The following is a 24,374-nucleotide window of genomic DNA, read 5'->3' on the forward strand; positions in this document are numbered from 1 at the left end:
TCTCTCTCTCTCTCTCTCTCTCTCTCTCTCTCTCTCTTCCTTTCTTTCTTTCTTTCTTTCTCTCTTCCTCCCTTCCTTCCTTCCCTCCTCCTCCTCCTCCTCCTCCTTCCTCTCTCTCTCTCTCTCTCTCTGCCTCTCTCTTAAAAGATTTATTATATTTATATAAGTACACTGTCGCTATCTTCAGACACACCAGAAGAGAGCATCAGATCCCATTACAGATGGTTGTGAGCCACCATGTGGTTGCTGGGAATTGAACTCAGGACCTCTGGGAGAGCAGTCAGTGCTCTTAACCTCTGGGCCATCTCTGCAGCCCAGTTTTCTTCTCTCATTCTCAAAGTTGCCTCAGTCTCTGTAAAGTTGCTATTATGTGATATCGCTCCCATTTAGAGAGAGGAACCTAGAAGATCCCCCTAGAAGGGTCCCTAGACTATGAATGAAACACGAGAACGGGAAGAAGCTGCCCAGAACTACCACTCACACACTGAAGAGCACACTAAGCGGATGTTTCCCTGGTAACCAGGGATAAGAAGTCTCAGAATCTTCTCCACTTCCTTAACACATACAAATGATAGGAAATCTAGAAAACGGCTCAAAATAGGAAGACATTCCAGAAATGTCTGGTTAGCCCAGTTAAATTCCACATGAGAGTTCTGCCTATTGGGAAGTTCCTTATAAAATCTGCTAAGAAAGTCAGAGACAAGAGAATCATCCCCATGACCTGGCATTTTGCTACATAAAACTGGCCCCGGTCCTAGAATATTCTACAGTAAGTCCTCTTAGCCAGCAAGGGGAGAGTCAATCAAACCTAGCCTTTTTGAGCTCACTTTTCCCAGGAGGCTTAGCTCGAGTCATTTAAAGGCGGCCACTTTAACTCTTGGTGGTCCCAGAAGCATTAAAGTTCGTGGTACTGTCAGCTCAAGCCAAACCTGCAAAAGACCTCCCTTTCAACAGCTGGAAGAACTCTTCCGAGGACAGCAACAGACCGAATGGAAGAACCAGCTTCTTAGACACCAAGGAGAAGCAAAAATGCTACCCCCTTGTTTTTACTAGCTTGAAAAATGGTCAAAAAAAAAATCTTAGTTCAAAAATGAAAAATGTAAGACAGTATTCCAGAACTGGTGTTTTTATAGACACTTCCAAAGACAAGTTCTTTGTCAGTTTTTTTTTTTTTTAATCTTCACAGTATCTGATTTAGTTCACAGGTGGAGCAAAAGTTAATGATAATTCTCCAGATAATTATGTGCTTTAGAGTATAGGACAGAGAAGAAATAGTTAACAAGAAATTCGTTGGTAGGGATATTTTACTGTGCTAGATATCTCACCATCTCTGACAAGACAAACCCAGAGCAGGAAGGTCTGGAGGAGGAACCTGTGCTAGGACAAAGGCCAGGACAGCAGTGTGCTTGTTTTCCTTAAGACGAGCTTTGACCCAACGAGCCTCGCAAGAGGCTTTTCAGCAAACGGAAGGCTTGAACTGGAGGACTAGAGGTCCTGAAAGCAGCCCCTCCCTAGTGCTGAGCTTGGGGACCCAGCCTCTAGATGAGGCATGTTTTGATTTGCATATGTCCCTCTGGAGAAGACAGGTGGGGTTTAACCCCTCAAATGTTTGGGTCAAAGCAAGCCCACCTCCCTTGTTGACGGAGAGAAAGGAGCATGTCGCCTTATATGTTACTAACCTGCCGTGGAGGGTGGAGTTGGAGATGATGGGGATGTGAGAGGTGAGCTGGCCCCAGATCCTGCTAAGAAAAACAGAGAAATCAATCCTCATGGAGACCCAAGGCAGACATTTGAAACTTGACATGAACAGAAATTCAGCATTGTTGAAGAGTGTGTAACTAGCCCACCATGTGGAGCTTGTGTAATATGTGATGAAGGACAGAAATTAGGAATTAGACTAGTGGTGACAGGTTTTCACTCCAGTGCAGGGTGTATTTCCTTCATCAGGGCCATTCAGGCTCATTGATCAATGGGGACAAGGATAGCATATACACTGGTCGCAGTATCTCTCCTGAACCAACGGAATCCTTGGGTAATGACCAATGACTATGGTCACAGCAGGCTGTGAAAGTCTCACCCAAGAGTACCTTGGCGCACTTACGTGCACACCCTTTCTCCTTCCCTTCCTCCCTCTATCCATTCTTCCTTGTAGCCTCCGGCCTTCTTACTGATTACTCTGTCTTGACCTCCCAAGAACTGGGACTGCAGGCATACATTACCACATCTGACTCTTTTTTGAGACAGGGTCTTTCTCTGTAGCTCTGACTATCCTGGAACTCACTATGTAGTCCTCAAACTCACAGAGGTTCACCTGCCTCTGGCTCCTAAGTGCTGGGGTCGAAGGTGTGTGCCACTACACCTGTACACTTGGGTGCTATTTATTCAACCTTTTGTGAGTCTCGTTAAGTAGCCCAGACTGGCTTCAGCCTCTTGATCTTCCCTGGAAGTATAGGGAGTGCGTGAGCACGCCCAGCTCCATTCTCCTGTGTATCCCTCAGTATCTCCTTAGGACAAGCAAACACCTATCTAAACTGACCGAAGTGAGAAGAGGAATGGCTTGTTGAAGATCAACTTTACCAGCAGGTGCTTCAGCTAGAGAGGCTCAGGCCCAAGTCTGTGGATTTTCTAGACCTTTTCTTACACGAATTCAGTAAACACCCTCATTAAGGGTGAAAACCGTAAGCAAACCCCAAAATCCCCACAGCTTGAAAATCCCTAGAAAATATGCCCCAGCCTACCAAGGAATTAGCTCTGCAGTAAAGGCCTCTTGTGTGGAACCAGGAAGGCACGGCCCTGTGGAGAGGACAGACTGCGCCCAAGGGAGGGCTGTTGTCACGCAGCACTGAGAAACCACCAGCAGCTCTGCGGTTCTGGGCTCTACTATGACTCAGAGGGTGTCGTCTGCTGCCTGTGGACGCACTGGGGATGGGTCCTAACTAAACCACAGCCGTCACAGTGCTTCCTCAGTTCTGCACGACAGGAGCGCTGATCACTAACAGATCTTAAAGACAGAAGACTGCGCTTATGACTCTAGACTGGTTGGTAACTGATCTTTCCATCAATAACTGGTATTTGGCTTTCCTAAACTCCTGAGGTATCTTGGGTAGGATTTCTGTTTTTTAAGACAGGTTTCATGTGTCTTAGATTGGCTTAAACTTGCAATGTAGTTAAAGATAACCCTAATATACTCCTGTTTTCGTAAGTGCTCTCCACAAGCATGTGTCACCATACCCACTTCACTGTATTAGAGGAATGACAGCACGGACTTGCGCATGCTAGGTGAGCGTTCTATCAACTAAGCTGCATCCTTATCCTGCTCCTGGACTTCTTTGGTGACCCCTCCAGTTGCAGGTGGAAGAGAACAGGCATAATCTTGGGAAGGGAAAGAGTATAGTAGGCCTTCTCTGCATCACAAAGAACTAGCCACTCGTGTATAGATGTGTTGATTGGAGAATGCATCTCCTCCTACCAATGACAATGACGAGCCCCTGCTCATCCTATAACTATGAAGCAAGTGGGTTTCCAAATATGGAATTATACGCCAGTCATAGCAGCTTCCGTTCCCCAAGCATATGCTGGGCCTCACTGGGACCTCCTCTCCTCCCCAATACTGTGCCTAACTCAAACCTAGGATTCTGTGATAGTGTCATGATCCTCATCCTACTCCTAGAGTTTTAGGACTCCCATTCCAATCTTCCAATCTCCAGTACTACCTACACCTCCTGCATTCTCCAGCTTCAGAGCGTCTAGCATTTAAGCTACAGATCAAGTCACCTGTGTACCTCTCAGTGTCTCCTCTAGTGTGGGCAAACATCTGAAGTAACCAAGGAAAATGAGGCATGACCTATGATTGATTCATCCAATCATCCACCCACCTACCCATCCACTCACCCACCCACCCATCCACTCACCCACCCGCCCATCTACTCACTCATCCATCCATCCTTCCACCCATCCATCCACCCACCCACCCATCCATTCATCCACCCACCCATCCACTCACCCACCCGCCCATCTACTCACCCACCCGCCCATCCATCCACCCACCCCTCCATCCACCTACCCACCCATCCACCCACCCATCCATCCACCCACCCACCCATCCACTCACCCACCCGCCCATCTACTCACCCACCCGCCCATCCATCCACCCACCCACCCATCCATTCATCCACCCACCCATCCACTCACCCACCCGCCCATCTACTCACCCACCCGCCCATCCATCCACCCACCCCTCCATCCACCTACCCACCCATCCACCCACCCATCCATCCACCCACCCACCCATCCACTCACCCACCCGCCCATCTACTCACCCACCCGCCCATCCATCCACCCACCCACCCATCCACTCACCCACCCACCCATCCACTCACCCACCCGCCCATCTACTCACCCACCCGCCCATCCATCCACCCACCCATCCACTCACCCACCCGCCCATCCATCCACCCACCCGCCCATCCATCCTTCCACCCACCCACCCCTCCATCCACCCACCCATCCATCCACCCACCCGCCCATCCATCTCACTGCAGTGTCCAGGCTTGTCTTCAGTTCCTGTACTTGAAGAATCTGCCTCAACATTGAGAAGCTGGAACTACATGCATATACCACCATGTCCGCCCTTCCATGTTTAAAGTCTTTTGCTTCTTCATTTGTCCCTCCTCATTCTGGTGTTGAGGAAGGGATGAATGGACTTCCTCCACTCCTGACACGGACAGTGGGGCTTTCAGTGCTCACCTTTGGCCCTCTACCTTCTCCATCAACCTCTTCTTTGCATCTATCTAGCTCCTCCCTTGCTGATGGGTCCTTCATCTCTTTAAAGTATAATCAGCTTAACTTCAATCTCCCCTTCCCATTCATCCCCGTCATGCTGAAACTGCCTGGGTTACTGACACCTCCCTCCTCTACACTGAACTGTATTTCACAGATTCATAAACAGAACACTCAGTTTGATCCTCAACCTGGCCCAAAGTTGAACATATATTAGGTCCAAAGTCAGCGCGGCCAGCAGAGGGGCAGCTGAGAATGACTGTAAAGACTATCAGAGTCCTGATCGTGACTGAGAGAATGACTCGAGAGTGGTTCTCTCTCTCTCTCTCTCTCTCTCTCTCTCTCTCTCTCTCTCTCTCTCTCTCTCTCTCTCTCTCTCTCTGTGTGTGTCTCTCTGTCTCTGTCTCTCTTTCTTTCTCTCTCTCTCTCTCTCTCTCTCTCTCTCTCCCTCTCTCTCTCTCTCTCTCTCTCACACACACACACACACACACACACACACACACACACACACACACACCCCTCTGTCCTACCCTACCACAGAGTCTATGCTTTAATCCACTGGGGGAACACATCCTTCAACCACATGGGTTCTAGAGCAGTGGGCAAGATTTTTTCCATGTACACAAAAGGGCCTGATTTTCTTCCACATCAAGTGCTCTTGTCTTTAACAGATGGAGTCCAGCCATCAATGGAGAAGTGGGAATATGAGTGTTGTCACGATTCTTCACAGGGGACAGAGGTTTTCTAATCTCTGCTCTCATTACCGTGCTGCTCAATCAAATCTCCATACACCTAGAGTCCTGAGCTGCACCTCTGGATGCTGAGCCCCACGACAACGTCTACCCAGTTACCTGAGTTATTGGCGTTGCTGTGCTTCACTGGCTGCTCTTCACTGTTTTCAACAGCAGATCGTTTTGACTTCTTTAAAAATAAAAGAAGGGTGGGTGGTAAGCAAAGAAAAAGCATGCTGAGCTGAGAGTTTAAAAAAAAAACTCCAGACATACAGTTAGCCAGCTATGAAGAATGGTATATTCATAACCTATTACTGAGAAGCCACAAGCCAAAAGAGAAAATATAACCAAGAATGCTGACTTCACCACCCAGGCTGACCATCTCCTCCAAGCATTTCCTGCCACAATGGGCCTAACAAGCCAGCAAACTATATGCTAATGATGTGTGCATGCGTGAGTGAGTTCGTGTGTGTGTGTGTGTGTGTGTGTGTGTGTGTGTGTGTGCCTATGCCTGTGTGTGCACATATGTGCATGCAACACTCCCCCAAGAACATAATCTACTAAACAGGAGCAGGACAGACTGAACTGGTAGGAGCTAGTGTATGTGTGTAAGTTCCAAACCAGTCATCTGGAAACGCTTTTAGCTCCCAAGATAAAATTGTGTCATTAAGTGTGCACCACTAGCCTTAGAATTTTCTTCAAGTGTAGTCAAGGATCTAAAAGAGAACACAGGGACAGCAGGTTTACCTTTCGAGCTAAGATCTTTCTCCTTTTCCTTTCCTCCTCAGATCCATGGTGTGACTGAGCTCTCGTTAGTCTTCGATGCTGGTGAATCTTTAAGAGACCACAATCCCCAACAAATGTAAACAAGTTCTACCTAAAGCAGGTTCTTAATGACTTCTATATGTTTGACCGCATTAAGCTGCTAGGCTAAGCGAGGTCATTCTTGGCCAGCCTGTGGCTCAGGTCTGGCTCTCTGGGAGAAGGACATGCTGAACGACGATGATCCATCTCACTTTCCCAATCCCTTCCTACCACTGATCTTTACAGAAGAAAGTGACCCATGAGTGCTACCAACCACCCCACCAGCAAGACCTGATCGTGAAGGATGACCACACCAGGCTGTGTGCTTGCTCTATGCAGACGGAGCAGACTGAGGGCAGGACTGTGACATGTTCTCTGTCACAGCACTTAGCCCAAGATCTGGCTAAGAGCAAGTATGCAGGAAATGTATATGGAGTGCACATCCAAAGCCAGTCACTGTGAATGGGTCACTGAATGATCACAGGGATGAGGGGCAGCTGCCGGCTTACCTGCTTCTGTTCCTCGGTGAGTCTCTTCTCTATACATTCCTTGGCGATTCTCAGTGCCTCTCTTAGTTTCGTGGGAATCTAAAGGACAAGTAGTACATGAGCTTCTGAGGGAAGTGGTTGGAGTCTCTCAAGTTCCCAACACATGCAGCAGCAGCCGTCATGACACAGGGGGTCCTCTAGAACAAGGCCAGTTAAAGCCACACGCTCCATGTACACCAGCTACGCTCACTTGCCAGCACTTTCAGGCCACGGGTGCATAGACTTAAAGCATAACCACACTGTGTTCCAAGTAGTTCAAGGGTTCCAGAACTGCCAAGGCAGTCTCAAAGAGCAAGCACAGCATCGAAACCTATTATTACACGCTCTCCCAAGACATCATTTCAAAACCAGCTATTACACAGTTAATAGACAAAAATGAGAGATCCCAGGAACATGCCCTCGTGTATATAGACAAATGGTTCTTCCACACACAACCAGGGAAGAACAGTAGCTTCAAAAGAGTGTTCGTAAATGTTAAATACCCACATAAAAAGTAGTCAAGTTAAATCATTACCTTAAGTCATCTTTGAAAATTAATTCAGCATGGGTGCAAGATCTAAAACTGTAGAACTCCTAAAGCTCAGGAAGGCACTTCATGGCCCTGGACTTGTATTTCTTTCTTACAAATCGTCTATTTATTTTTGTTTGGGGGACAGCATCTCTGAGCTGTGCAGATGGGCCTGGGACCCTCCCCTGCAGCTTCGGCAGCTACGTCGGCCGCCACTACCAGTTCTGGCTCTCTGCCAGGGTGGGGTAAGGCTCTGACCTGCCAATCTAATGTAGCCCAGCTTGGCCTTGAACTAATGATCCTCTTGCCTCAGGAATTACAGATATATACCATCCTACCCAGCTGGAAATGATTTCTTGGATACAACGCCAAAAACATAGGCAATGAAAGAAAACAAGGAATAACCTGGACTAGTTAAAATCAAAACTTTGTTCAACAAAGGACACTGCTCACAGTGAAATTTAAAATATGTCAATACTTGTGAGGACTTGATATCATAAGATATAGAGGAACTTATGCAAATGAACAAAAATGTATAACCCAACTTAGGAATGGGAAAAGAACTTGAATAGAAATTTGTTCAAAGAAAATAAACAAATGATAAAAAGAAATGCCCTGCCTTATCAAATGGTGCTTTCTTCAGTTAAAAAGAAGTTCAACACTGAACAAATACAAATCAAAACCGCACATTAGCTATCACATCTCTTCATAGCCATTATGATGGCCACTATCAGAAAGAACACACATAAGTTTGGCATGGACGCACAAGCCTTTACCCCAGCACTCAGGAAGTCAGGGCAGAGAAGTTGAGCTCCATGCTGGCCTGGGCTATAAAGCAAGTTTTGGGCTAACTTGAGTTCTAGTGAGACCCTGTTGCAGACAGACAGACAGACAGACAGGTAAGAATAACATAAAGAGCTTGAGAGAAGGTTCAGTGGATAAGAGCACCTACTGTCCTTACAGAATGTGATTTTGGTTCCCAGCAGCCTCAGGGCAGCTCATGATCTGTGTCTGGTCATGATCTGTACCTACAGTTCCAGGGAATCTAATGCCCTCTTCTGGCCTCTGCAGGCACCGGGCAGGCATTTGTGTAGTTCATGACATATACACAGGTAAAACACTCAAGTCTCGGCAGGGAAGTAGAGAAACTGGAACCCTTGTGTACTGAGTAGGAATGCAAGATGATAGAGTCACTGTGGAAACCAATATGGAGATTCCTAAAATAAAACCAGCCACTGAAAAACAGCTGAGGAGGTGGGAGGTCTGCTGCAGCTGGGAGAAGCCGGGCTGTGCTTCCTGGGCTTCAGTGCACAGCCCAAGCACTATAGACAGCAATGTGGCCCCAAATGGCAAATGGCTACTAGCAGCCACAGAGCAGTGCGAGGCCTGACCCTGGCCTTTACCTTCCAAAGCCCAAGATCATCGTTCCACACAGCTTCTTCTCCTAACACTTCCTTTCAGATTTTTCTTTAGATACTGATATTTGGGGTTCTATTCTGTCTTCCAGATCCCACTGTTTTGTTGATACTGGCCTAAATAATAATCATTTTCCATATTATTACAATGCCTTTATACATTTCACTTTTATTTGATAAAATGTTTTAAATGCATGCGCTATGGCTAGTCATACGGGCGTATGCCTACAACCCAGCATTGGGAAGGCAGACTCAAGAGGACTGCTGCAAGTTCCACGCCATCCAAGTTGGTTTGTAAAAAAAAAAAAAAAAAAAAAAAAAAGCCTGGAAATGGTGGTACACGCCTTTAACCTCAGTTCTTGGACGCAGAGGCAAGTGGATCTCTGAGTTTGAGGTCACCCTGGTCTACAGAACAACTTTTAGGGCAGGCAAGTATACACAGAGAAAGCCTGCCTGAAAAACAAACAAACAAACAGAAAAAGAAAAACAAAGAAACAAACCAAAACAGTAAAACAACCCCATGCATTAGAAACAGTCAAAAGAGCAACTAGTTACAGGATGCTCACACGCTTCCTAATTCTTCATATTATGAACCTTGTTTTTTAAAAAATAAATTTCAAAGTCAACGTACTTATGTCACAAACATAAAAATCATATAATTTGCTTTACCTTAAACTGTGGCTTTTCTGAAGTTGTTAGTAAAACATCACTGAATAATCTATAAGAAAAGAAACAAATGCATAAGTCCCCGGGTTTGATCTCAGTAGTTGGTGTACCCTCAGAACAGGTCAGAGCAGCTTCAGACCTCTCAGCCCCTGAGCCCACCCGAGTCACCACTCCAAGTCTGTCAGCAAAGGCAAAGGTCACTGGGTGCCCTCAGAGCTGCATTTGACACTATAGGCCATAAAATAGTTAAAAAAAAAAAAGCTGGTAAATACCAGTATGCAAAATGTTGCAGATTTATTAACAGCTGTTTCTAAACAGAACTATTTGTTTTCTTGCCTCAGAAAAGGCAGTTTATTCTGGGACTTAGTATGTTTCTGGATTGTCCTAACTGGAATCTAAGACATACTTCATTCTAAAACAGCAGATTCTGGGGTGCGTCAATTCTTTCTCCACGGTGTGTTAGTAGAAACAACAGCAGGAGGAACTCTGGATGCTGTGGTGAGAAGGGCTGCCTGGAGAGTGCCCAGGTGTTTTAGTGCTCTTATTGTGAGAATTTGTGGATACAGACAGAAGTTCACTCCACACAGAAATGACATCCTTCTCGAATCCTGGCCCTGCCCTGTCATTCATCCTCAACTTCCAGATTTTCACTAAACACAGGGCACACTTCTTCAAAGCGGAAGCCCACGGGATGGAACGTTCTGGCGAAGACAGAATATCTGTCTTGATGCTGAGACTGGGGACAAGCACGGAGCCCTGGGGAGATGACGCGAGTGCAAACAGAAGCACAGCAGTCTTGCCCACTGCTCCCTAACCCAGCGCACTCCGGCCCAGGAGTCTGGGGCAGATGTTGTAGTTTTCGAGGTAGATTTATTTTCTCATATGTATGTTGTCATTAGTGCCTGTTGGTTTGGAAACATACGCTGCAGTGTCACGTCCATGGAAAGGGCTTGTTTCTTCTGATCATCAGCTTCCCCAGGGGGAAAAAGTGCCTGGCCTTTAGCAGGCCGCCTCTAACCAGTAGGAGAAAGGAATAGGCCCCGCAGTTAGTCCTAGCCTCTGGCTGCACTTTGTCTCCTACCTTGTTTGCTGCTGTTACTACTTCCTGAATACCTTGGCTATACGACAAGGTGGTACGGATAAAGCAGGGCTGGGGAACCTCTCAACACGCTGAGGAAGCTTGCCTGCGTCCTCCTGGGAGAAGAATGAAGCTGAAATCCATTCACAAGCGTGTCTAACTTGTTTCACCGCCTTAACCTCTGCACGAAGGAACCTAAGGAGAGACCTCACAACTGTGCTGACAGGAAGAAGTCTTTAGAGTACAAAACCCTTGGCACAAGGTCTGGTACACACTAGGTATTTACCAGCTAGTGCTCAGAGATGAAATAAACAAATAAAAGCACAGGAGTCCAAGAACACACCACTTCCTCGTGGAGGGTAGGCCCACCAAAGCCTGACAGGTACCAACTACACATAGCTGGGGCCAGCTGGTAGCTGGAGAAGGACCAGCAGAGGGAGGTGCTAGGGAGGGCCCTCCTACCGTATTTCCTAAATTAGGAGTTCAACAAACGCACACAAGTGTCAATGGTGATGGGACACGTGAAAGGACACTGGGTTCCTAGGACAGCAACTAGACCAAGCAGAGCAGTCACAAGGAAAGGGTCATGGCGTCATGCTGTAAGTGACTGACAGCAAGCCGGTCACTTCAACTCTGCAGGGACCAAATTGAGTCTTTACCATGGCACCGGGCTCCGGGCACAGTGGTCCAAGGTTCAGCACAGTGATCAAGATTACAACCAATGCTTATGATTGACTTACGGCATCTGTAAGAGCCGGGAGACGGTCGGCATGCCGTTTTTACAGGCTTCACAAGACAGCGTAGACTCCAGTACGGCCACTTGAAATGAACAGATAGACATTTTAGTCCCACACAACTCTCACAGAGCCACTCGGTGAGGAAAAGTTTGACATCTCTTAGCAACAACTGTCTTCAGGCTGATCAGGACAGTGTCAAAACTCTTCACATACAGACAGATGGCATGTGTGGGGGATGGGAAACACTGCCATTATCAGTGACTCAAAAGAAATGTCTCAGAAACCACATGCTGACAGACAGCTAAGTCTAGTCCGAGGATAAATGGAGGAAGGCATCAAGATAGTGCTCATACAACTGGTCTCTTTAGGGAGAAGTAAACATTACACAAAAGCAAAATTCAGAACCTGATGTTGCCACTTGCTTGCTTTTAATGGAAACCAAGACTCAGAGTGCCAATTGCTGACACCTCGTCATCCATCACCTTGATGCTATAAATGAGCACCGGATTCTCCTACCCACAGGTTACTGTTCAGTTTCAGCTGCTCAAACTTGGCAGGAAATAGTCCCAGGGTGTTTTTTCTCTTTCTTGCTTTGGTTTTTTTGAGACAGGGTTTCTCTGTGTAACAGCCCTGGTTGTCCTGGGACTCACTCTATAGACCAGGTTGGCCTCAAACTCACAGAGATCTGCCTGCCTCTGCCTCCTATGTGCTGGGAATAAAGGTGTGCAGCGCCACACCAGGCCCACACCTGTTCTCTTGAATTGCCTCATCCGGCATGGTGAAGGTTGACAGTGATTTCCACATTCCAAGCACAGTATCCCAAAAGCTACCCTGGCTTTCTTTCTTCCAGCCTTGAGCTCTGAGCTGGCCATTCAAGTACGAGATGGTCTGAGATGAGTTTGCACCAATCCTATGCCTCACTTGTCTTTCTGTCCTCCTTAGTCTCCTTGGGTAAGGCTGTAACAGCTCCTTGATCCCACCTACCTGAAAATCTGGAGGCCTGGCTGGGCAGGCTAGGCCCTTAACTTCCAGGCATCCAGTCATGGCTCTCAAGTTCCTTTCAACTCCCACTCCTGCTTGGATGGGACTCTGACACTTGCCTGGCTGCTCTGCTTCTGATTAAAGGCCAAGCTGGCCACAGTTCTCTTTACGTTCTCCTGCTTTCAGAAGGACAGTGCGGTTTACAGAAGTCAGACAGATGAACAGACAGACAAGCCATCCAAACGTTCACTGAAGTGTGCTCTGGCTAGGGAGGATGACAACTTGCTGCCCATCTTTCTTGGAGTTTGGCAAGAGGTGAAGTAGCTCTGCAGCCTACAGATCCCAGCAGACCCCACTCCCGAGCCCTGAACTGACCCACAGCCATGGATGACGCCGGAGGGAAGGAGTCCACAGGCACGGAGTCTGGAGGTCGTCCATAAGTCATTTCATAGAGTAAGTGGCCGAAACAGTGGACATCTACACTTTCCAATGTCTGGGGAAGAAAGAGCAGTGCCATGTTCACCCTTCAGTCACTGGAGCTCACTGCGTCTGCCCAGGCTTCCACGGAGAAACAAGGCTCAGGGCAGCCTCATTCCCAATATAACTCCAAAGCCTTGTGCAAAGGCTCACAGGACATCCTTCTGACTTACGCTATGTCATTTTCAATCAATGATCCTATTCCCTTCCTTGTCCCACCCACCATGTCATCCTTGCCTCTTAGAGATCCAGCAGTGCTCCATGGAAGAAATGGGAGCAAGGTGCACACCAACCATATTCTCCAATGCTTAATGCACAGGGCAATTTGTAACCAAGCACAGTCCTGTCATGACTGCCACAACTTACATTGATCTTCCTGAACTGTGTGAAGTAGGATCGGTAGAAGGAAGGAAGACCCAATAAAGAGTTTTCGAGATCTAGCAGACGGCAAGTGTTACCATCCAGCATCACGTTAGCTGCATGGAGATGGCCATAAGGGAATCCCTTGTCATGAAGGAACTTTAGTACCTGTTAAAGATATGTGTAGGTTAACTGTTCCCAGCTCACTCACGTAGAACATAAGTTAAATTCACGTTTTAAATATTTTTGGAGAAAATAAGACGGCTCAGGTTAAAATGTGCTGGCGATAGAACGTGACAAACTGAGAGCAATCCCTGGGGCAGACATGGAGAAGAGAGAGAACCAATTCCCGAAAGTTGTCCTCTGACCTGTACACATGTGCTATGGCATGCACATACCCACATGTAAGCGAACAAGTAAATGTAAAAAGGAAAAGGCATGTAAGCTGGGCGTGTAGCTCGGCGGTGATTTTCTTAACATGCAGGAGCTAACTCCCCAGCAAAAATCAATATAAATAAATATTTATAAATAAATAAAACCCAGAGGCCACTCGATAGCACCCAGCACCCAGAAACGCCAGCTCTGATGAGCTCTTTGGAAAAAGAATGATGCAGACTGTCTCACAGCTGTGGACTGTCGGGCACACAACCAAGTTTCCTCTCTTCCCAAGGGAAGAGAATTAGGTTGGAGGAAACAGCTCCGATGCCCGAAGGATCGGCTTTGGGCACTTTCTGGTCCCAGAAGGCTGGCTCTTTTCTGAGGCTGTTGTGTTCCACCTGTGTGGATTCATAAAGCGATGGCATCAGTGTCTGTGCCAATCACTTAGGAGCGGGAGTTAAGGTGAGAACTTCTCCTGTTCGGTATCTACTTTGAGCGTCTTTGGTGGTTAGTAATAACACAAAGCAGGATTCTAGCCTCTCTGCAAACTTCTCAGCTTCCATTAAGACAGCAAAAGATGCATGGCTAGAGCAAAGGCAGCAAGGGGTGCCTTTGCAATCTAGCAAACATAGAAGGAAACATGCTAACTTCTCTTTCCAGCCACTAGCTTTAAAAATGTCATCCTTTAAGAAATCCTGCCAGGCGTTGTGGTGCACACCTCTGACCCCAGCACTCAGGAGGCAGAGACAGGAGGACTCCGAGTTGGAGGCCAACCTGGTCTACAGAGTGAGATCCAGGACAATAGGAAGACACCTGCTGTTGACTTCTGGCCCTCACATGTATATGTATAGACAAGTGTACCCCTACACAAAAACATGGTATGTATGTATGTATGTATGTATGTATACATATGAATGTATCTAGAGAGATAGAGAGATGGATAGATAGATGGGTAGATAGGTGGGTGGATGGATGGATGGATGGACGGATGGGTGGATGGATGGATGGATGGATGGATGAACGGACGGACGGACGGACGGACGGACGAATGGATGGATGGATGGATGGACGGGTGGGTGGATGGATGGATGGATAGACAGGTAGATGGATGATTGGATGGATGGACAGATGGACGGATGGGTGGGTAGATGGGTAGGTGGGTGGGTGGAAGGATATAAAGGACATGGGATTAGGGTATGGTTAACTCTCTACAGATGAGGTTGTGAAATACAAGAGCCTAGAGAGATTACGTAGAGAGGATGACATGGACAAAGCTGGCAGGCACTCTTTTCTGCTTCTTGTTCACCTCCATTTCTCTCTTAGTGTTGAGGGTCACTCTGTACCTTGGAATACTAAGAACACTGCCCTGCTGAGCTATATCTCCAACCTAAATGAGAGCAGCCTTTACAGTTGTGTAGAGAAGAAACATGGGGTCAGGCTCTTGGCACATGCCTTGGTCCCTAGCATGCAGAGGCAGGTAGATCTCTGAGTTCCACATAAACCTGGGTTTATGGAATGCATTCCAGGCCAGGCAGAGCTATACAGTAAGACCTTGTCTCAAAAACAAAAAAACCCAAACATATATATGTTCACGCAGATCGGCAGATGACAATGTTTGTCATCAAAGTCTGATGACCTGAGTTCAATCCCTGGAACCCAAGTAAAGGCATCTCACATGGCATGGCTTGCATATCCACATTCAGACAATAAAAATGAAGCTTAAAAAGAAAAAAATCTTGGCACAGAGATAAAGATCAGCCAAATAACACAAAAGATGATACCAAATTCCAATGGCCAAACTTTTGGAATTTTATAGATGTCACCTTTATCTCATTATTTGTTTGTTGGGGGAAAATATAACAATGTAATCCAGAATTATATATCAAGTTATATCAGTATATATCAACTTGCTATATATTGGTATACAACAAGGTACAGATAATAAGACATCGTCTTATTATTGGAAGATGCACAAGAACTTTCTCATAATAAAAATGTCATTCTAGGGGGCTACAGAATAAGATCACTTGTTCTTCCAAAAGGCCTAAGTTTGGCTCCTAATTTTGGATGACTCACAACCACCTGTTACTCTAGTGCCAGGGATTCTGTCACCTGCTTCTGCCTTCTGCAGCAGCCCCAACACATGTGGCAGACATATACTCTGTTTTAAAATTGTAATTCTGGATGAAATATGAGTGCAACTGTGGTTGTCCGAATAGAAGGTATGGCCTTGCTGCAGTCGGTGTGGCTTTGTTGGAGGATGTGTGTCACTGTGGGGACGGGCTCTGAGGTCTCATATGCTCAAGCTATGCCCGGTAAGGACAGTCCCCTGCAGACATGGCTCTGCAGATCGTGATGTAGAACTCTCAGCTCCTTCTCTAGCACCACGGCTGCCTGCATGCCACCATGTTTCCCGCCATGCTGATAATGGACTAAACCACTGAGACTGTAAGCCAGCCCCAAGTTAAATGTTTTTCTTTATAAGAATTGCTATGGTCATGGTGTCTCTTCACAGCAATAAAACCCGAACGAAGACAACGACTTAAGCAAAACAAGTATCTTTACCTCTAATATCTGCCGTCCATATGTTTTTATTTGCTGGAGTTCAAGGCCCTGGGTTTTCTTAGGGTTGCAGTATTTCTTTAGGAAGGGGTCTTTTGGTTTTGCCTTTAGAAAAGAATGAAGAATACATAAAGAGCTGGAGGAGCCAATTTTTACCACGGGGCTTTGTTCAATGCAAAGCACAAAGTTTCAAACTCACCATCCGAGCAACCTACTGTGTAAATCTGTCTTTGCTCACGGGAAAGAAACGCTCTTTAAGCAAACAGAAGTTTGTCCAAATCAGACTCAACTTTTCTCCATTTGTTTTCTGTGATAGGGACTATGTAATCGAGCCTGGACTGAAACTTGCAATACTCCCGAGAACATGGGATTTCACCATGCTGTGCTTAAAACTTAAAAATTAGAATAAAATTCATGGGGCCTAGCTCCTGGAATTTTACGTATCAAGACAGATTCTAAAGGGTCTGAATCCATGATCACGAGCTTGATTTATAAGTAGTACCTTGTAGATCAGATCCTTCAGAGTTCCCTTATCATTAAAGGTTCTAATCAGCAACGCTGAAGATTCGCTAGCCGTGGCAAAGGTAACCCGATAGATGTAAGGGTGCTGCCAAGACAAAGAGAAATTCAGGTTAGTTTACGCCAGAAGCTCCGGCCTTTCAGATTCATGACCTCATGGAGAGGCAAGCGCCATGTTGTTGGTTTAGTTTTATACAAATATGCTGTTCCCTGGACACATGCTACTTCTAAGTTATTAGATGATCAACTAGCTCCTCCCTACCTAAGATGGGAGGAGGGAGAGGTGACACAGAGGAGGTGGCAAGCTCCACACAGAAGGCCTGCTTGGCTAAGCCCCTCCTGTCTCCGCTGTGTGAGGCTCCTCGCTGAAAGCTCCCTCACTTGCCTGTGTGCATCCAGATTTCGGGCAGAATGAGGTAGCAGAGAAGAAAGGGGCTGAGTTTTGGGAAAGTCCTAATAACGAACTCAAGAGTCGCTCAGCAGTCACGGGACAAGTGTGCCTCTGCTCACGGCTTTACCGCTTACTCCACACTGCCGTCTAGATGCCGAGGCGGGGCGCGTGGCCCTTGGAAACGGGCATGAGCAGCACGCCTTGGCATGCGGGCCCTTTGGAGAAGCCAGCAGCATGAACTTCCCTGACTTCCTACAGAAGTCTGCAGTGTGTACCCAGTGTCTTCCCCGGATGGCGACCCCAACATCAGCCAGCAAGGTGAGGGAGAGATAAAGCCGTTAAAGACTTAATGTGTTCCTATAACCTGGGACTTTAGTTACACAACAAGGAGACTGCTCGGGCTCGAGGTGACCTCAGGGAGCGAACGATGAAGGAGGGCTTTGCTGTCTGAGTCACCTTTGCCAGGCTAACCAGGTGGCCTAGGGAAACGTGCATTACTTATACTAATGGACGGTCCGGATCCGAGGCTTGTGCAGGTCTGACCTGCAAATGGGTTAATGTGAATCCATTAGCTGGTGTCCATACTCTAGAAGGAGTTGCCGGAGGACTGAGCCACCCAGCCCAGATATTGTGTATATCTTTGTTTTTGTTTTATTGATTGATTTATTGATTGATTTATTGATTGGTTTATTGATTTATTGATTTATTGATTTATTGATTTATTTATTTATTTATTTATTTATTTATTTATTTATTTGAGACAGGGTTTCTCTGTGTAGCCTCGCTGTCCTGGGACTTGCTCTGTAGATCAGGCTGGCCTGAAACTCAGAGATTCTACCTCCGCTTCCCCGGCGCTGGAATTAAAAGAGCGCACCACTACCGTCTGGCTCAATGTGCATTTCTTATGCACTATGTTGGGGGTGTTGGGGTGAGACTGCTTTTGTTATTTGAGGCAAAGTCTCCCTATGTTGTCCAGGCTGGCCTTGTTTTTGGTGTTGCTGTTTTCCTTTTTTTTTTTTTTTTAAGATCTATTTATTTTATCTTATGAATGTGAGTATTTTTCCTGCAGGTATGTATGTACATTATATATGTGCCCGGCGCAGGGGGTGTCAGAAAAGGGTGACAACTGGAATTATGAACTGTTGTGAACTACCGTGTGGGTACTCAAAATCAAACCCAGGTACTCTGCAAGAACAAAGTGTCTTAACCTCTGAGCCGTCTCCTGGCCCCTTCTTTTTTGCTCTTGTTTTGTTTTTTTAAACATTCATTAAAAGTAATTTTAAATCTGGGTGCTAACTGGGCCTGGTGGTTCAAGCCTATAATACCAGACTTATGAGGCAAGGGTAGGAAGATTACAAGTTCAAGGCCGGCCTGGGTTACAGAGTGAGTTCAATGCCAACCTGGGAAACATAGTGCAACCCTACCTTAAAATAAAAGTTAAATTACAACTGAGGGCACAGTTCAGTGGTGGAGCATGTGCTTAACATGTACGAGGCTCTCGAAGTCAAACTGAATTACTGCAAACAACAGCAACAGAAACCTGGATGCTGAAAGCCTATCATACAACCAATCAAACTCAAGGCCACAGCATTTTCCTTGGACGTAAATCGTACCTCATTAAATCATGGCCTCGTTGCCTTAACAAGATATGTTCAGAGGCAAACTCGCTGGACAAGTCAGTGTGACCGTGCTTACTCCATAAGCAATTAATTCTAGTGTGTGGAAAACAGGTAATGGGTGTTAACATTAACCCATCGGCAGGCCAGACTTCAGTCTTTTGACTAAAGACATTCTGTGTTCAGTGAGTCTATCCGTGTGCTTTCCTCCAACCAAGGCCTCAGAACTGTCCATTAGAATAAGTAATGCACGGTTCCCCAAGCCGGCTCACTAACCCATGAAAAGTACTGAGACAGCAAAGGGCCTCTTTCTCCCATTCTTTTACCCAGGTTACCTGCGCCTGAGAAGTTAGTCTCCTGCTGGGAAGAGTCTCACTGATAAAATGCTCGACAAGAGCAAGAGGGTTCAGAAATGGGGCTCAGTCCAACTCTGATACTTGGTTAAAATGCAGACTCCATTTAAACAGCTCTCATTAATGGGCTAAGAAGTGTCACCAACACTGGCTTAAGGGACGTCACGTCTGTGACAGGCTGCACACTTCTGGTCTGAACTAAAAGCCACCGTCCCTTTCCATTCTTGAGACCCCAGAGAATTTCCAGGTCTTCGATCCAGGTTCACCCTCAAGAGAACACTGACCCCGGGTGGCAATTAGGCAGCAGGGGGAACCTGTACTTACCACACAGGAAGGCAGAAGCTTGATTAGACATTGAAAATCTTTATCTGACAAGTACTTGTCTGGGCCAAGATCAGCCTGGAAATGTAGGAAAAAATATCAGAGTTATCACTTTGATTGCTGCAAGAAAAATTCCCTATGTCTTTCCCCCTAACTTTATTTGTTCAACTTAATTATAAATCAAGAACAGAACTCATAGTAAGTCTGCTGCTTCAAGGCCTTTTCTGGAGAGGTACTATGTGCACATACGAACATCAGGCTATGGCTGGGGTTTCATTCAATTCCATAACCAAATGCATCCCCACAACTCCCAGCAGGAAATGGATGACACAATATCCAATAGCTTTTTTTTTGGGGGGGGGGGAGTCACCTCAGAACTGTCTGTCCTAAATCTAGACTGTTTGTACACCCTCCCAAACATTTATTACTTGACCAATTGTATAGCCAATTCTTTGGTGTAGGACTGATATCCCCATGTGAGAGCACAGTAAAAGTGCTAAGGGTCTCCATCAAAACTCCTCCATATACTACCCAAACATCCTGCAATAAATGAAAGAAAGCAAAAGAAGAAAACTAGTTTACCCAGCTCAGCACCAGTCGCTCCTTTGGTTGGTTTTTAATTTTCATCAAGAAATATTTCTTCCTTATTCTCCAACCTGCCACAAAGCAGAAAGGTTGCTTATAGCTTCGGGATTTTTGAGACAATTGATATAAATCTTAATTTCCTTAATGAAAATTACATTTAGCAATCTTAGCCTTATCTATATAGGGCCCAATCACTTAACAGTGTTCATACAGAAAGACTACTTTATAAAAACAATAAACGAAGAAATTACTATATCTATAGGACAGCTCGTAAGACAGAACTTCAATCTAGACTTACTAAAAAAGCTTGATGGAGACTAGAATGGAGGTCTTAAAAGTGACCAACACCCCTCCTCTGACTGACAGGGCTACCAGCACCCCCTCCTCTGACTGACTGACAGGGCTACCAGCACCCCCTCCTCTGACTGACTGACAGGGCTACCAGCACCCCCTTCTCCACCAGGGCTTTAACCAAGGTATCAGAGTAAAGGACAATGCTTGAAGCAGTGGGGAGGTACAAGGGCTATGGTCAACAGAGGTAAAGAGCTTCCCTGGGATAACATCTCAGCAGGATGGCCATGCCAGCCTCTCACCTATGTCTTTCAGTGGTTCTACAACCTCCCACTTTGGTTCTGATCGGAAGAACATGGAAACCTGCTGTAAGGCGATCTCTGAAATGATATTATAGAAATCCATTAGTCAGATACGTCAGGAAAAGCCATAAGCTTTACATGCTGTTCATGGCAAAATAAAATCTACAGACTTCTTTAAAAGACGTGACCAAACAAGGGAAGATTAAAAATAATGTAGACTCTTAGATTGGACCCTAGGCGTTAGCATTCCTTCTAGGCTCTGCCCAACAGCCTAGCTTGCTATAAGTGGGGCTATTTGGCTCCTCCTCACCCTCTCTGCCCCTTCTCTCTCTCTCTGACTTTCTTCTCTCCCTGACCCCTATCTCCCTCTCTCCTCGTCCATGTCCCCCACTTCTCTCCAAGTGTTCCTGGCCTGCCTCTCCTCTTCTCTGTCTCTTTCTGTCTCTCTGTCTTTCTCTGTCTCTACTTCCTTCTCGACTCCCCTTCCCATAGCCCTAAATAAACTCTATTCTATACTATACCCGTTGTAGGGCTTTTTATAAAACACAACACTAGAAAACTGATGAAAGCTGAATAAAGCCTGAGTTTAGTGGTAATGCGCCAACAGAGCTTTTTCAGTTTCAGTTACGTGTGTTAGTATTCTAAGCTCCACCCCTACAGCTACCTGGCAGCAGCCAGGTATGCTCTGCCCCACAGTCGCCTAGCAATAGCCAGCTGGACTATATAAGGGGCTGCTTACCCCCTCTTCCTTCTCTTACCCATCTTACCCCTTCTTACTCTTTGTTCTTCTCTGTTCTTGCCCCCTTCCCCCTTCCCACGTGCCCATGGCTGGCCGCCTTTCCGCTCTTCTACTCTACTCTCATTAAACCTCTCCATGTGGAGCCATGGTGGCTTGGTGCTTTCTGTCCTGGCACGGGCCGAGATTTAAAACCTAACAACGTACCATGGTTATTTATATCAAATAAACACTGGAGAAGGTAGGTGAGGGGTGTCTATGGAAACTGTTATTGCAACTTCTCTGTAAACCTAAAGTTACTCAAAGTCAAGGACTATTAAAGAGCAAAAATAAAATTACTATTTATGTGGAAACACATTTTTTTAAGCCAGGAAATCTAAAGTATATAAACTAGCTGACCTCAAGCAGGAATTTAATCAGGCCACAGCTGAAGCTCAAGATTCAGAAAGTATTATAAGGTCACATGGAACAACATGTTCCAAGTGATATTTATCCCATCTTCATTCCTTGTGGAATTAAAGCCTTCACAAATAAAAAGGCGATTAGCCTTAAGTATGTGCTAGAACAAAAGCCAGAGTTTCAGAAAAATCTCTTCATCTACAGCGTGGCTCAATCGGGTAGGTTAGAGAGTGCCTGTCTACTTACAAACACACCCTCTTTTTGTTGTTCATTTATCATTTGAACATTTCCATTTAACACAGACAGTGAGAAGAGAAATTCCCTTCAAGTTCATTGCATCGAGAAACTATCAGAATAACTGCCTTTTATACCCTGCCCCCCCCAAAAAAAAACCAAAACAAAACCACGACTTGATACCATTTTCTCCCAACGCAGTGAGTAAGTGAAGCCAGTGCAGATCTCTCAGAGCAAATGGCAATCGTCAAAGACAAAGCCACTGTGGAATTTCACCTCTGCCTGGTACTAATGGGTTCCAAAGAGACTGGTGAGGCTTGGACTCCCAGGCAATTCTCTCCATATGTCAAAACAACCGCCCCTGGAATCCCTGAGAGCTTGGCAAACACTGCGTCTGTGCATATTTTACAGCGCATTGTGAGCAGAGGGACGGCTTGCAGGAGGCAAGAGTTGGGTGTTTGTTTACTGACTCACTATGCAAACTTCCCTAAATGTTCCAGGGGAAGCGCATGACTATGAGATGCAAGACTGGCTCTGTTTATGTTCTGCAAGAGCTGCTCTGACAGGCCACAGGACGCTGGGAAGGGCTGGGGGCAGCTAATAAGAAAGCCAATTCATATTGGCTCTGAGGATGCTGTGCCTGTTGTGGATGTTGATAGAATATTTTTACCACTTCTAAAGGAAGTTGAAAACAAGTTAAAAGAAAGCTATTTCAAATGAAAGTATCCATATCAACTCCGAGAAAAATCATGAAAATAATTTCCTACCATACTACAATGTCATTTGCAGAACCTATGTAGGACAACAGTTCAAAACTAAAGATGACCCACACGCAACGCATCAACAACTCGCTGTATGTCACTATGTGTCATACACTGTCTTAGAAATGGAGAGGTAACAGGGAACAAAGAAAACAGGACAGATGTGTTCCTGATAGACAGAGGACTGGGAATTTGATTTTTGTGTGAAATCTTGAGGGTCAGAGAGCTCAAGGCAGAACATTTTCTTCATATTGAACTGTTTGTTATTTATCATAAGACATTGCATGGTGACTGATACTGACACCGTCTCATCACAGATTCAACATCAAATCCAGAGCGTCTCCTCTGCATACAAGCCCATACCGCCCGCCACTTCCTTAACCAAACTAAAACCAAGCTGCTACAGCAACTGTCTAACTGGCTCTGGCTCGGTGGCCCACAATGTTTGGTTTACCCCCCACACTCTGGGCTCTGCCTCCCACAACCCTCTAGCCCGCCCCCAGCACTCAGCTTTTGCACAAGGACCAGCTAACCCTTCAGGCTAAGTCTAAATCTACTGTTCCTCTGTCTGCAAACCCTTCCTCCTCACACACACACACATCCAGGGCGTCTGTTCCTCTTGCAGACCTTGCATGTCCTGAATGAGGACTCTAGCTGGGAGGCCATCTTTTAACTTAGGCCAAGTCCAGAGTCCTTTGAAATATTAATTCCCCCCACCTGGGCTGTTCTTCCTGATGTACTTGGCCCCTGGATCCAAGCCTGCTAATCTCCACTGGCCTTTCGGATCCCAAAACCATCTCTGCCTCTTCTGGGAAGTCCTCCTCTGTCTCCAGACCTGATGCACCTTGTAACCCTGTACACAATCGCCCTGCACAAGTGCTATTGGCCCTTCTGAGTGCCCTTAGCACAGGGCAGATAGAACAGTGCTCAATTAAATCCGAGAAGAAAGAACTGAAGAGCCGACAGGCAGCCAAGCAATTGTGAAGCCTCCCACAGAATGCAGACCCCAAAAGGAATACATCTACTTGATTCTCTTATACCTATTTCTCTTATAATATTTATTCTTATTTTTGTTTGTTTGGTTTTTTCAGACAGGTTTGTTTGGTTCTTCTGTGTAGCTCTGGCTGTCTAGGAACTTTCTGTGTAGACCAAGCTAGCCTCATTACCCAGAGATCCACCTGCCTCTGCCTTTTGAGTTCTGGGATGAAGGCATGCGCCATCACCACTTGGCTAATACTTATTTTTAATTTTGCTATCTTAGGAAGTTTCTGTTTCTTTAGGCTGACAGACATTTGGTAGAAAATGGCCGCTCAGTTAAGTGCTAGGGACTTAATCAGGCAGGGACTGGGAAACCAAGCCCCAGCCTCTCATCATCGCTTCTCGTGCTTCCAGCTTCGTACTCAGAGGCGTCATGTCTCCCTCTGTGGGCCGCCTTTGAGCCCCAATCTCCTGACTCCTCCAGCCCCAACCTGGATTCCTAATCTCCTGCTAGGTACTATACCCTGCATTCCCTCCGGAATACCCTGCCTTTGTTCTGAATATAATCCAGGACTCTCCTTCCTAGCCTGCTAGCCAAGGTCCGGAAGGGAGCTTCCACATTGCTTGGTCTGCCCTCCTTCCCCGGCCTCTGTGACGAGTGAGTGTACGTGTTACCTTATGGACATGGTCTTTTGGATAAAACCAGGAAAAGACCCAGTAACTAAAGCTTGGTTCCCTGGAAGGACAGGAAGCAGCTGCTTAGGAGACCCTGCCGTTCACCCTGACACTCAGTTGGCCAGATAGTCCCTCACGGACAAGGGTCCCACTCAGTGTGCTCAAGACAAGGAAAAGTAGCTGTGCTGA

The 24,374-nt window shown here is 46.2% G+C and overlaps 1 protein-coding gene across 20 annotated transcripts in view; it reads right to left on the bottom strand.

Annotated features, from left to right (window-relative positions):
- Nucleotides 1-24,374, bottom strand: part of Pxk (PX domain containing serine/threonine kinase like) — a 68,096-nt gene that overhangs the window by 8,779 nt on the left and 34,943 nt on the right. For 6 of the 20 annotated variants that reach the window (XM_087585917.1, XM_087585916.1, NM_182821.2 and 3 more), the window contains 13 exon segments: nt 20,403-20,480; nt 19,807-19,880; nt 19,228-19,302; nt 16,527-16,631; nt 16,028-16,129; nt 13,091-13,252; nt 12,623-12,740; nt 11,270-11,348; nt 9,455-9,503; nt 6,824-6,901; nt 6,258-6,344; nt 5,631-5,700; nt 1,680-1,739 (listed from right to left, as the gene is read on the bottom strand). In XM_087585917.1, the coding sequence (XP_087442043.1) occupies nt 1,680-1,739; nt 5,631-5,700; nt 6,258-6,344; nt 6,824-6,901; nt 9,455-9,503; nt 11,270-11,348; nt 12,623-12,740; nt 13,091-13,252; nt 16,028-16,129; nt 16,527-16,631; nt 19,228-19,302; nt 19,807-19,880; nt 20,403-20,480 (1,137 nt within the window). 20 annotated transcript variants of the gene reach the window in all.

The sequence above is a fragment of the Rattus norvegicus genome, chromosome 15 (assembly GCF_021556685.1).
Source record: "Rattus norvegicus strain SHRSP/BbbUtx chromosome 15, alternate assembly SHRSP_T2T, whole genome shotgun sequence".
NCBI lineage: Eukaryota > Metazoa > Chordata > Mammalia > Rodentia > Muridae > Rattus > Rattus norvegicus.